Here is a 13,286-nt window from a genome sequence, read left to right on the forward strand (position 1 = left end):
TGTGTGGAAAATTCCTTCTTCATGCCAGATATGGTGAGGATTGTGATGCTGAGCATGAGACCAGCTGAGCCAGGGGGGAGTGATTTGGCTAGCCAAAGAACTGGGGCAGGAATCATAGAATCATAGAATGGTTTAGGTTGGAAAGGACCTTGAAGATCATCGAGTTCCAACCCCCCTGCCATAGGCAGGAACACCTCTTATTAGATCAGGTTGCCCAAGGCCATGTCCAGCCTGGCCGTGAACACCTCCAGGGATGGGGCCTCAACAACCTCTCTGGGCAACCTGTTCCAGTGCCTCACCACCCACAAAGTGAAAACCTGCCACCTGCCCTCTTCTAGTTTAAAGCCATTCCCCCTCATCCTATGGCTACATGCCCTAGTAAAAAGTCCTTCCCCAGCTCTCCTGTAGGCCCCCTTTAGGTACTGGAAGGCCACAATAAGATCTCCCCAGAGCCTTCTCTTCTCCAGGCTGAACAGCCCCAACTCTTCCAGCCTCTCCTCACAGGAGGGGTGCTGTAGCCCTCGGATCATCCTCGTGGCTCTCCTCTGGACACGCTCCAGCAGGTCTATGTCCTTCTTATGTTGGGGACTCCAGAGCTGGATGCAGTACTCCAGGTGGGGTCTCACGAGAGTGGAGTAGAAGGGCAGAATCACCTCCTTTGACCTGCTGGCCACACTTCTTTTGATGCAGCCCAGGATACGGTTGGCCTTCTGAGCTGCGATCGCACATTGCTGGCTCATGTTGAGCTTCTCGTCAATCAGCACCCCCAGGTCCTTCTCCTCAGGGCTGCTCTCCAGCCATTCCCTGCCGAGCCTGTATTTGTGCTTGGGATTGCCCCAACCCAGATGTAGGACCTTGCACTTGGTCGTGTTGTACTGCATGAGGTTGGCTTGGGCTCACCTCTGCAGCCTGTTCAGGTCCCTCTGGATAGCATCCCTCCCCTCCAGTGTGCCTACCTCCCTGGGTGCACGTGGGAGGAGAGTGAGCAGACACAGCAGGACCATCAGGGTAGTGTTCAGGACATGGGGTGGGAGAAGTTGAGTGGCAGGTGAGGTCATGAAACACATTAGGTGAGGTGTCTTGGGAGGGAAATGAACCCTGAGTATCGGTGCGGACCTGATGTTTCAAACCCTAACCACTCTGCCATTGACAGCAAATGTCTGCCAGCGTGCATATGTCCCTTCTCACCGAGGGAAACAACCTGGGGCTGCAGGCAGTTTCTCTGCTGGCAAAAAGGAGAGATCTTCATCATGATCTAAAAGTTACAGCTCTCTTAGTAACCCAAGCAAGTGTTAGTGTGATGCCGCATAATGGAATATTGTTACAATCTTTGTTTTAAACCTTGAAGGTATGTACATATAAATTTACACACATACACATAACGTTCAGAAAGTATTACAAATTTTTCAGGAAGAAACACTCAAAAATTAAGAAAAGCTGATATTAAAGGTCTTCTGTGCAATCTTAATGTGATTCTTTTATATATTTGCTGGTTTGAACTGTGTGGATAAACACCAATTTTTTTCTAGTTGCAATTTCCTAGTTGCTAAATTTTCTAGTTGCAAAGAAGCCCTCAGCTGCAGTAGAAAGGACAGACATTTGTTTTTTTTTCTGGTGATTGCAGCTATAGAATAGAAACTTGATTTGCAGAAAACAAAAGGCATGGGAAGAATGAGGCTTGTGACAGCAAGACTAAAAAGATTGCTTTTGTTGTGAAGGCTGTGCTGGGTAGCTGAGTTTTATCTCTGCTCTCAACTGCCCAAACCTTTTTTGACACAAACTGCGTCACTTACTTAAACCAAATTTTTCATGTGCTTCGTTTTCCCCTTGCATTCTGGGTTCTTGTCTTGAGACCTTGTGGTCTCATCTGCACGAGTGCTGAATGCTCACACAGAGAGCTGAACGCTGAGCTTATAAAGCGCTTGTATAATCCCAAGCGTTCTGAAAAATGAAGTCTTAAGCATCTCAAGTTGGAGGCCTATAACGTATGAATACTTCTGAATGTAATCTCCGCATGTATCAGAACATAATTTGCATTCTGAGGGCTGTATCATTCCCTTATAACATAAAATAAATTAGTTAATATTTGCGCAGCTCTCAGACATCACTGCGATGAGCATCTTAGAAAACCTCATGAGGAAATTAATATTCTGTCCTCAGAGCAGGGTCTGAGCGACAAAGAGAAATGAAGTATTGAGTTAGCTGTTCATAAAATATATTAAGGAAGGTAGGGTCTTTTAAAATAAGAATATACCTATAATGATTTAATTAATGGTTGCATTGTATTGCGTATCCACAAAAGAGAAAAATTAAGATGGCATATATAACCAGAATCCTGACATTTCCTAATTTTGCTTTCTTGCTTTTGCTGTCTTAAAACTTTTTGTTTAATGTAGTCTTCCTTAACTACCTACGATGCTATACAAGGAAAAAAAAACCCAAATATGTTTTCAAATTTGGACAATAACTTTCTTATCTTAAAAATTATATAGTCCTAATTACCAAATATGTCATTATTATGTTCTTAAAGCAAATAGAGCTTAAATATCTATTCCTGCAGTTCAGTGAGAGTATAGGAAGAGCCTTTCCATACACAGCAGCTGGGTTTCAAGGTACACACCTGCTTTCATAGAATCATAGAATCATTTAGGTTGGAAAAGACCTTTAAGATCATTGAGTCCAACCATAAACCGAACGCTGCCAAGTCCACCAAACTTTTCACCTGCACTTCCCTTTCAGTAATCGTCACGGCGGATAAGGGACCGAACAGGTCCTGACTGTGTAAAACAGCATAGCTTGCCCTGGTAAAGCATGTTCAGACAGGTTTTGCCTGCATGGTTCAGAGTTGTCCTTGGTGCCCATGGGGCAGAATGAGGCCATTAACAGGTTTGGCTTGGCCTGGCACATCAAGTCGGTTTCCTGTTGTTGTGATGACAGATTTCATTCACGGACAGATTAAAAAAAAAAAATCTTTCTTAAAAAGGGGAATTCTCCTGAATATTCTGAAATCTGCTTCTTACGAGCAGCTGGACTGATATTAAGTGTTGATTAATTTTGAACGCTCTGCACCTGGTGTTCTGAGGACACGTACTGGAAAATCAGGAGCTGCTGCTGAGTTACTACAGAGTCAGCACATGCGGTAAAATGTGATATCCTCCTTTAAGTTAATCTTATGAATAGTTCAGACCTTGTACTGCTCACAGACCACAACAGCTTTGTCTATTTTATAACTCAGCCTTCAGTTGCCACACTGCCCTTTTCTGTAAGCCGGAGGAAACAGCCCAGGAGCGTTACTCTCACTTTCTTTGTTAATGACCTACTTCTTATGCCATAGCCATCTCCAAACTGCCCTGAAGTACCTCAGAAGAAATTAAATTAAAGCAGTTAACCTGCCTCGCGTACAGAAACCACTGTATGCGTGTGGGGGTAATCAAAGTGGGGGAAAAAACTCCGTCCTTTTCACCTGAACCTTTTGTCATACATCACAGGGAGGGGAAGGAAGAGGGGAACACCACCCAAAACTGCCCAGGAAAGCCAAGCCAACAGCACCCATGTGATTAAAATGGGATCCAGCGTATCGTAGATTAGGGTGTTGGGCTTTACTGAGTATGTTGAAGCAAACCAGTAGCATATAAGCCTTACCTGGTCACAGCTAAATAGACTTGCAAAGGCACTTAGCAGCAGTTCTCCACCGTGAAGGTTATAAGCACATAAACGTGAAGTGGCACCGCTGCTGCTCGGTGCGTTTTTCAGGTGGGTGTAGCTCCCGCGTGGCGGAGCGTGCCCTCAGCCGTCAGACAGAAATGCTTCTGAGGTGTAGCGCTTGCAGAATTAATTGGGCATAGTTTACGGCTGTACATAGGTAAACAGTGCATCTGTAAGGAAATAGCGCCAGTCACTTATGCTGACAATTAGAATACAGAAGATGATTTAAGGAAGACAAATTAGTCTCCCGTTCGTGCTGTGGGTGGAGTGTGAGTTCAGTCTTGCACTAGGGTAGGACAGTGGAGAACCCAGAAGAGATATGGGTATGTTCATCTGTTAAGAGTGCATTGCAGGATCGGGTTTATGGCCACAAAGGCCAGAGAATTAGTGAGCTATTTTTAATGTAATTAAAATACCTTTTACTGAAAGACTCTTAAGAGGTCAGATATAACCTTTACCTGTTTGTTTTTGAAAAATATCCCAATATCAGATCAATAGATCTTCTGTTTTATTTAATGGTGGTTTTTTCTTGTGTCTTTCTTCATAATATTTAAATATTATTTTAGTAATGTTTGCTTATTTAAATGCTATTTAAGTGCTATTCTGAAATCTCCATTAACAGAGCTAAATTGTTATTTACAAATAACTCACAGCTGCCCCCAAAACAGTGTTTAAGTCAGCATTTTGGACTTGATTGGCATCAGTAGGATAGTGTAAAACTGTAAAGAATAAATCTGTTTTATTGGCATGTATTTAGAGCAGCACTGAATATTGGATTTGTAATTTCCTATGGTTCTTAGGGGACTTCTACAGGGAAAACTCCTTTTCTGAGCTCTGCGCTTGTCTGTTCCCAGAAGAACAAATCTTACCGATATCAGGTTTTTTATTATTGATCTGCTCAGTATAAAGTCCTCTTTCATCTTCACATTTTATTTTTCTGTCTTTTTGCTTTCATCCGGCTTTGTGTTTAGTACACGGTGTGGACTGCCCTGTGGGTCACCTGGAATGTTTTCATTATCTGCTTCTATTTGGAAGTAGGCGGACTTTCAAAGGTAGGTCACTTATCCTTTTTCAGGTTTATGGGAGGGTGTTTTACCAGCAGTACTCAGATTTTAGAAGGCTGCGACCATACAGGAAAAATGTGATTGTTTGAACATACAATTTGATCTTCGGAGTTCCCCTCCGAGAACTGCAGTGTTTGAACTTGTCTCTGATAGTAAATAGTCATGGGTTAGAAGTACATAAACGCAATGAATCTGAATTACAGTTGCCTTCTGAAGTACCATCGGGGGTGGGGGGGAGAGGGAATAAAAATACTATTTGGTGGAAAATATGAGCTTCTTTTTGATTGTTGAAAAACAGACAATGTCATTTTGGTTGAAATTTCAAGTGTGTATGAAAAAGGTATCTGAATTTCCAAGACTACTTTGAAAGCAGCTAAAGAAAATTACTAAGAAGGTTAGTGTAATAACTTGTTGAGCAAATTGGTCTCACAGGGAGCATGTTAATTCCTTATAAAAAGGAACAAATGGCAAATGATGGCTTTCTTCACATCTGAATAAAACTTTCCTTTACGTGACACTCAATGCTCTAGCTTACTGATTCTTTATTCAAACCTCTGATGTGAGCAGAAATGTTTGCTGGAAGTATCGAGTTACACGTTGCATTCATATAAGGCAGTACTTATGTTAGCGTAGGTTATATTTAGCATTGTATCGACAGTGAGTTCCATGCAATATCTGCTGGTTTCTATCCTCCTGTTGGACGTAGATGATATTGATTCTTGTTTACCGCATTCGTACTTAAATGATTCCAGGCACAGTGTGCCCAAAGCGCATGCTGATACCAGTATTATTAATAGAATAAATGTCCCCAGTATTGATTTTAGATTTAGTGATATGAACTACATCACTGTTAATTCATGCAATGCTTATGCTTTTAGAGAATTGCGAGCTCCGCTCAGTTCAGGTGGGAACATTTGTGAGCTGCATACTTTTTTGGGTTCAGCATTAAAAAGCCTAGCTTTTGGCTAACAACAAACAGAAAACTGGTGAAACCAATTTAAGAAGAAATAAAATTTAATTTACTCAGTAAAAATTCAATTAAAATTAAAGCTTTCAGTGATAGATTCCTTTGGTGATAAAATTCCGTAATGAAAAGCTACAACAGTTTATTTTTTCTCCAAATATTATGTAGTTCACCAGAAGTCATAGGCTTAATGAGGAAATCAGTGCTTTTCATAGACGATCAAAATAGATTATCATATTGGTATGTTCTGACTTAAAAATCTATTAGATGAACAGAAGAGCAACACATGGAAGTGATGGCGGCCCAAAGTAATTGTTCATTTTCATGATACATAGAGTTTGTATTTTTTCAATCAGTTGGGTGATGACTGTTTTTATTGTGACTATTATATTTTTATAGATAACTATTCTTTTTGTCTAAGTGCCTAGGAACTGAAGCTAAACTTTTAGCCAGACCCCTGATTTTGTGACGATTTGAGTTTTCTTGCTTTTGACCGCAAAGAAGTCTGATCATATCTTTTGTGTAAGGGGTTTATAAACCAGCAGGAATGAATTGAAATCTTATATCTTCCAATTTCACCATTGTGTTTCACTTTTAGGTCCTGTTACTTAACTTATATGGCAAATCACAACACAGAGAAATAGAAGCATGAATATTACTCAATAGTTGAGAAAAAATCCCTTTTATTAGTATATATGTTGGTTGATCTCAGAATTTTGGTGGAATTTTTATCTTGTGGTTTATAATGACAACACTTGAAAAGTAGTTTCTCAACAAGGTGATAGACACAAAATTATTTCCATGAAAGTTAACTGCTTTTATATACATAACATCAAAAGCATCAGTATCTGGACCGAGCTACTAGTGATAGAAACAAGAAATTCTTTTAGTAAACAGCGGAAATTGGGGTTGTTCAATGCTGTTTCTGAAAACTATGCTAGAGATAATGCAGTCATCGAGAGACAGAGATCTTTTTGCACCATATTTATAAAATCCTGGGTATTTACAAATTGATGGGTATTTGACACTGACTGAATTGAGACCCACGTTTTACCCAACATGCCAGCTTAAAATTTTCATCTTTGTTTTCCATGAATATGTTCCTGTGTTGTCAAGCATGATAGAAAAGTACGGGAGTGTGGTTGGGAAATCAAGCGCCGTAAGCCTCTTTTCAAGGATGGCTATTTTCTCATCATTGAAATCTTGGCTGGGAATATTCACCTTTTTTCTTGCTCTTGTTCTATTTTCCATTTAAAAAAAAAAGGGTTTGTTTCTGAAATGAATGCAGATTGATTATAATTTTTAACTTCTCTTGACACACTATCAGGGAAAATTATGATACTGTCTGGCAGCTGACTGATGGTTGGTTGGTTTGTTTTTAAACACTATCATGTTTATATTTGCTCTGACCAAAATCAGTTTGCTGTTGCTTGGTTTCCTGTGAATATATTAGGTCTTTGATTATGAATACTGCCAGAAAATATAACTTGGCACAATGTTCAATGGTAACTTTAATTCAATGTCTTCATATGGAGTACACATACAACGTGGGCAGACTTTTCAAATGTCCTAATAAAACCCTCTCATCACTGAAATTTTGCTCAGATCTTATTCTTGCGGCAGAAAGCAAGATCTACTTGGAATATTCTCTGTTTGAATTCTGCCAAGAAGTTCCACTACTGTTAATGGAAAATTAGAATAAGAAGGATGTAGATAATTTAGGCCTATTCTGTGCTGTGAGAGTTTGAAGGAAATATTTTTCCTTCAATTATAATACATAATGTTCAGATTTTCCCGGTAAACTGATTTTTTTTTTTTAAAAAAGGAAGAGCTTGATATTTAGTTTAAAGTTTATGGATTTAGTACAGGAAGATCGTTACACTTTTCTTGATAAGGAGTGATGAAAATGTCTGCCACCTACCCTCCCAGTGTCAAACATGATGTCTGTGACTTGATTCTTTCAGAAAAGTTTGATGTTTCTTCACAAGTGACACAGAAAGTATATTTTTTGTTGAAAACACATTTAATATTTTAAAGTAATTTGCCAAAAAAAATATAAAAGGCAATTTCATATGTACCCAAATTCCCACCAAAGTTTGTTCTTAATAATCTGGAGGGCCAAACTGGTAAACCTGAGGGAAGGAAGCTGGTGGGGAGGGGTAAGCTGGGAACTGGAAGAGAGTACGTATAGCTGTCGGCTTGTCGTTGAGGAGTTCCCTTGGGTTTTGGTCCCTGCTCCAATTAATATAATATTATTTTGTATAAAGAGGGAAAGCTTCACAGAAGAGCTTTCTCCGAAAGCATCTCCCAATAACTATAGTATGGTAATTAGGGCAATCTCCTGGGAAACGGATGATATGGATTCAAGTCATCCTGGGTGTGAAACGGAAATAAACCTGACTCTCCCACAGCTGGGTGTTGTAAGTAGAAAGCTAATGAGTAAAGGTTTGCTTTTTAACTACCTTATAAACAATGTGTAAGGGAAGCTCCTTTTTCACTTATGTTACAGATGTGCAACTAAAATTTTAATGCTTCTTTAGGACTAAAAAATTGTACTGGATCAGAAATAAAATAAATATACACATATGACTTTTTGTGTTAATTTAGGTTTTTAAATTCTTTTTTTCATTTCTGATTTTAGCAGTGAAAAAAACTGCCAGCATGACAAATTAAATTTGCTTGTATTTTTGTTTACTACTTTTATGAAATTTAAAGCATAATTTTTAGTGTTAACCACTCTGTATGAGAGAAACAAAGCTGCTGTTATAACATGACCTTTTAATCCTCCGCTGCAGGATGACAGATTGCTACATGCATACATGAGCTCATTAGTCGTTTGGATCTTATTCTATGTCTTGAAATGAAAATGTATTCTAATTGCCACAGTCGAGACTATAGACAATTTTAAACATATAGACATAAACACAAATATGAAGAATAAGAGGCAAAAAAAAAATCTCTAAAGCACATCTGAAAATAAAGTTTGATTCCCTCTTACCTGATATAATACCAGAAGCTGTTATTTTGAAGTTTTGTATGTTCTTCTTAAATATGGACAAGAGAACTTCCAACTTGTATAAGGCAGCCCTCCAACCCCAGCTTTACATTCTTTTATGTACTTCTTACTTTACAAAGGACACCTTATTTATGTAGTGTACACTGTTAATATTTCTATTATTTGTATCAGTATGAAAACAGCTGAATTAATTTGTATTATCATTCATTCTGTCAACTGATACTCTTTGGTAGACCATTTTTCTACTACTTATTGTGGGTTACAGTGACATCTGTTTACATGTGTTACTTCCTTCACCCTGTAAATGCATAGCCTCCCTCCACTACTGCATACTCCTTTCCTGTTGTTTATTATACCTTACCTAAGCAGTTGGACAATGTTGATGAGCTCTTTTCTTTTTCTATGATGTTTCTGTTTGTTCTGCCTGGCTTTTCTGTAGCATGCTTCTTGAGCATAAACTTTGCTTCATCCTGGATTATTTTAAGTTTAGCTCTCAACGTTGAGCTCTCTGTCAGCTGGCTCTTACTGCTTTTGGCCAAGGATTTGCATGACAAACACTTGTATATTCAGTACCAAACTACCTCTAAACCAGCTTATGCTTATTGTCTGGTCCTTAGTTTTAGATACTGAATGTAAGTGAATGTGAACTCTAATGTGCCTGTGACGCTAGCTTCACTACCCTTTCACCTGAGGCCAAAGGAAATTTTGCATATGTTAATTAATAAAACAATATCTTTCACATTTTAGTTTTTTCTTCTAGTAATAATTACTTTTATCAATGGAAGTTTAAGGTCTCCAGGGCTCCCAGCCAACTTTATTAAGCTGTAGACAGAACAATAGACTAAATTTTTATATGGATCTGTAGTTGGAGGATAGGATTATAACTCTGTTAAAACTAACAATTTATTCCGTCCAAGGACAAAATGGACTAATAAATTCCTTAGTAAAATGCTGTGGGAAAGCAAACCTAATACTCTTTTTCTAAACAAAATATTGTACATCAGAATGGGGGCTAATCATGTGGATTTTGTCCTGGCTACTTCTGGAATCCAGTTTATTCCATCCAGTGCACACCAATCAATCCTTAATTGTTGTACAATTATATCTAATGATCTCAAAATTAAGTAAGTTAAGCTCAAAATCAATGCTATTTTGTAATTAATCGAGATGTAAAGGTGTATGCTGAGTCTTATGTCTTTTTTTTTTTTAATGTGAAGAGCATAAGCATTGTCTAAATTTAGGCTAACAACATGAAAAAAAAAAGTGATTCTCATTCTCACTTGTGCTAATATAAGTGAGAAAAAAGACCATTATTTTGATGTAAATAGAATTAGCTCTATGTCATAGCACTCTCCAAAAAGCTTGTGGACAAAGTTTGCAGCATACCTAGGAGAGAAAATAAAAAAAGATACAGGGGGAGGGTAAAGGTTTTCCTTAGTCTAAGCAGAAGACTGAAGGTAGGGAATAAATAGTACATCTACTCACATGTAAGTCCTTCTTATGTGAAGGAAAGCAATCAGATTTTTTCATATCCACTGGGAAGAAACAATTTGCTGAGCATGTGTCAAAGATTTGTTTGGACGTCAGGAAGAAGCCTTTTAATAAAAAGGCACTGAGTAGGATCTAAAGCTGTTACAAAGCCTCAATGCTGGATATTTTGAAGAATGACTTAAAGGAATATTGATGTGGGGTGTTCTAGATAATTCTTTTGCCCCACCATTTTTCATCTATAGAAATAAGCCTCTGTCAAGATGAAAACCCAAGTTAGCGTCCATGGATAGTTTAGGTAGTTTTTTGTTAAAAAATGAAAAATTGAGTACAAGTTGAAGACTCAAAACCTCATCTTCAATCAACTCAGAGTCTTATTAACTTTGGCAGGAGTGGCATTCCATCCGGGGAACTTGAGGTGTCTCTGGCTTCCCTTCCCAGCCTGTAGGGACAAAGAAAATGGGGCACCTCAGTGGAGTCTCTAAGGTGGCTGACAACAGTTCTTGAGTGTGCGCAGGTGGGGTTTCGGTGTTCAGCTGTGTGACACCAGGTGAGAGGTGATGCTGTCATTGCTGTTTGCTCTTGATAGAAGTTAGGCATCTGTTACAGATAAGACTCATGTGCTTTCTGTTCTGTTGATGGATTCTTAATTGAACACAAATCATTGCCTTTCACAGCAACACATCCTTCACTGAGGACAATGTGAGAGTGATAATAGTATATTTCTTTGCTGCTGGACATGGTGCATACATTCATGTCTATCTCAGCTGAGAATTTCTTCCCACACACCTCTGATTCATATCAGTTGCTTTTGGTCAGCACCTCTTTTGGGCCTTGGGACACTATGTACCCATTACCTTCTTATTCTCCCCACTACTATATGTCCATTTGCTTCAGCTGATGCCATCAGCTGCTGTGATACGCACAATAATGGATCATGCTAAACCAGTGGCTGTAGCTGTAGGCATTCTGCAATTTCTAGACCTTACAAATGACTAGTTTTATAGCAGTAGTTAAATATAATCTCTTCCTAGTGTATGCGGTAATAGAATTCAACCTGCAGAAATTAAACCTGCTGAAAAGATTGTTTTCATTTCTTTGATGTCTGGACACTCTTGCCTCCTTCTCCTTCCCCAACTTTATTATTCCAAAAGGGTTTAAAGAATTATTGTTTTAAAAGTAATGTTCCAGAATCTTCTCTGACATGGAAAAAGAAGGAATGCTAAATAAACACCACTTAAGTAAATAGAATTAAACTAATATAAAGGCAAAGAAGAACAGACCCAAAATAAGTTTTAATTCTTGTGTCATGTAATCCATTTAATTCCCTTGGGCTTCACTCTTTCTTTGAACCAGCTCTCAGAAGCAACAGCTTTGTTGAGTGTGGGGTTTTTGTGTTTTTTTTTTTTAAAGACATCAAGTTTTTAGAACCAGTTGCTTACTTTTTGTTATTCTTGTGCCCTTTCCTACAGTAGAAGTTCCACTGAAATGTGTTTGCTAGAATATGAACTTCTAATATGACCTTCCTTATGCAAGTTGCTCCTCCCATCCTGCTGCTCTCACACTATAAAGAGAAATAATCTCCAGGTTCAATTGTATTTAATACTTTTCCATAATTTTCTGTTCAAACAGCAACTTTTTTTTTTTATTTTTAATTACTTTGGCAATAAACCTGGAAACCAATTTTCTGTGAAGTTATGCAGTGTAATATTGAACAGAAACAACAATTCAGTGCTTAAAAATAACGGCTCTGGCCTTGGCTGGTATTAGGTACCGTTAATCATAGATTCAGTGTGTTGGTGGTATGCTTTTAAATGGTATTTGCAAACAGTATTTTTTTGATGTTGTGTTAGGCTGACATCAGTATCTGCAGGAGCAGAAACTGTATATGATAATTTCTGTTTGGAATACTATGATCGTTGCAAAACAATTAGCCACAAACTGTGAATTCATAAGGGTGAAGCTATGGAAAACTGCATTAACTTTTTATTTGCAATTTACATTTCTCAGCCAAAAAAAAAATTAATAACTACACATTCATGCTTTCCATTTGAAAATAAAACTAAGGGAATGCTACTTGCAGAGTGCTTAAGAAGATGACTTAATACATGAGCTCTTAAAAAAAAAAGAAAAAAAAAGGCAAATTAAAAATCAGAAAATCTGTTAGTACTCCAATATTGAAATCAGTGCACATTCCTCTAATTCAAAATTTTCAACAGTGAACTAGCCTCAAAGACTTCTATTTTACCTGAAGAGGTTTTGTGGTTGCTTTTTAGTGTTCCAGATTTCATGAAATCAACATAATTTGTAACTCAGTCTGTTTCACTCTACTGTGTAAAGCTGTAGCATCATCTAAGTTTTAATGAAATATATGCTTACTCTTGGAAGGAGAATTACCATACAGCTAGCTTGGTGGCACAATTTGAACATAAGGTCATTCTGGAAAAAAATATTATGTGGAACAAATGGGACACAGATAAATGTCACTGATACTGCAGAAAGTGTCATTCTGATGTTACTTAGTTTGTTTAGGTGATACAATCACATTACTGAACAACTTAATCAGGATTATATTCCAGATGGTGCAAAAATTGAATTTCATATCCTTTCAGGTCACACTTAGAGTGGTTCATAATATTATATACAATCAGCACAATCAGAAATATGTTTTTCAAACGGAATGCGTGTTCTTTTATAACCCCTTGATGCTAAATTCTAAGGTTGATATTTGGAGTGTAGGCCACCATCATCTTCATTGGTTTAAATAACTGAGATGATGGCTTTTTTTTTTTAATAATCCATTTAATATCCATGGTTGGTTTAGTTTTGGGAATGATAGGTGTGATATATATGGTTAGCTAACTGCTACACAGATGAACTTATTAATACAAACATCACATTCATCTTAATTTCTTGGATCTTGACAATTAAAAAAACCCAAATAGCTAAATTGCAGCATCACAGGGAGGAGGTAAGTAACTCAAGTAGCTTCCAAGATTTCTCCAAAGACACCTTTGGATATGAAAAAAAAATAAGGATGCACTCCCAA

At 37.9% G+C, this 13,286-nt stretch overlaps 1 protein-coding gene across 1 annotated transcript in view; it reads left to right on the top strand.

The window, feature by feature from the left end:
• Positions 1–13,286, top strand: part of NKAIN3 (sodium/potassium transporting ATPase interacting 3) — a gene marked incomplete at both ends in the record, with an annotated part of 385,268 nt that overhangs the window by 196,630 nt on the left and 175,352 nt on the right. The window contains one exon of the mRNA XM_082479460.1: positions 4,677–4,757. Within this exon, the coding sequence (XP_082335586.1) occupies positions 4,677–4,757 (81 nt within the window). The remainder of the gene's footprint in view (positions 1–4,676; positions 4,758–13,286) is intronic.

The sequence above is a fragment of the Vanellus vanellus genome (genome assembly GCF_965231255.1).
Source record: "Vanellus vanellus genome assembly, chromosome: 2".
In the NCBI taxonomy this organism is placed as follows: domain Eukaryota; kingdom Metazoa; phylum Chordata; class Aves; order Charadriiformes; family Charadriidae; genus Vanellus; species Vanellus vanellus.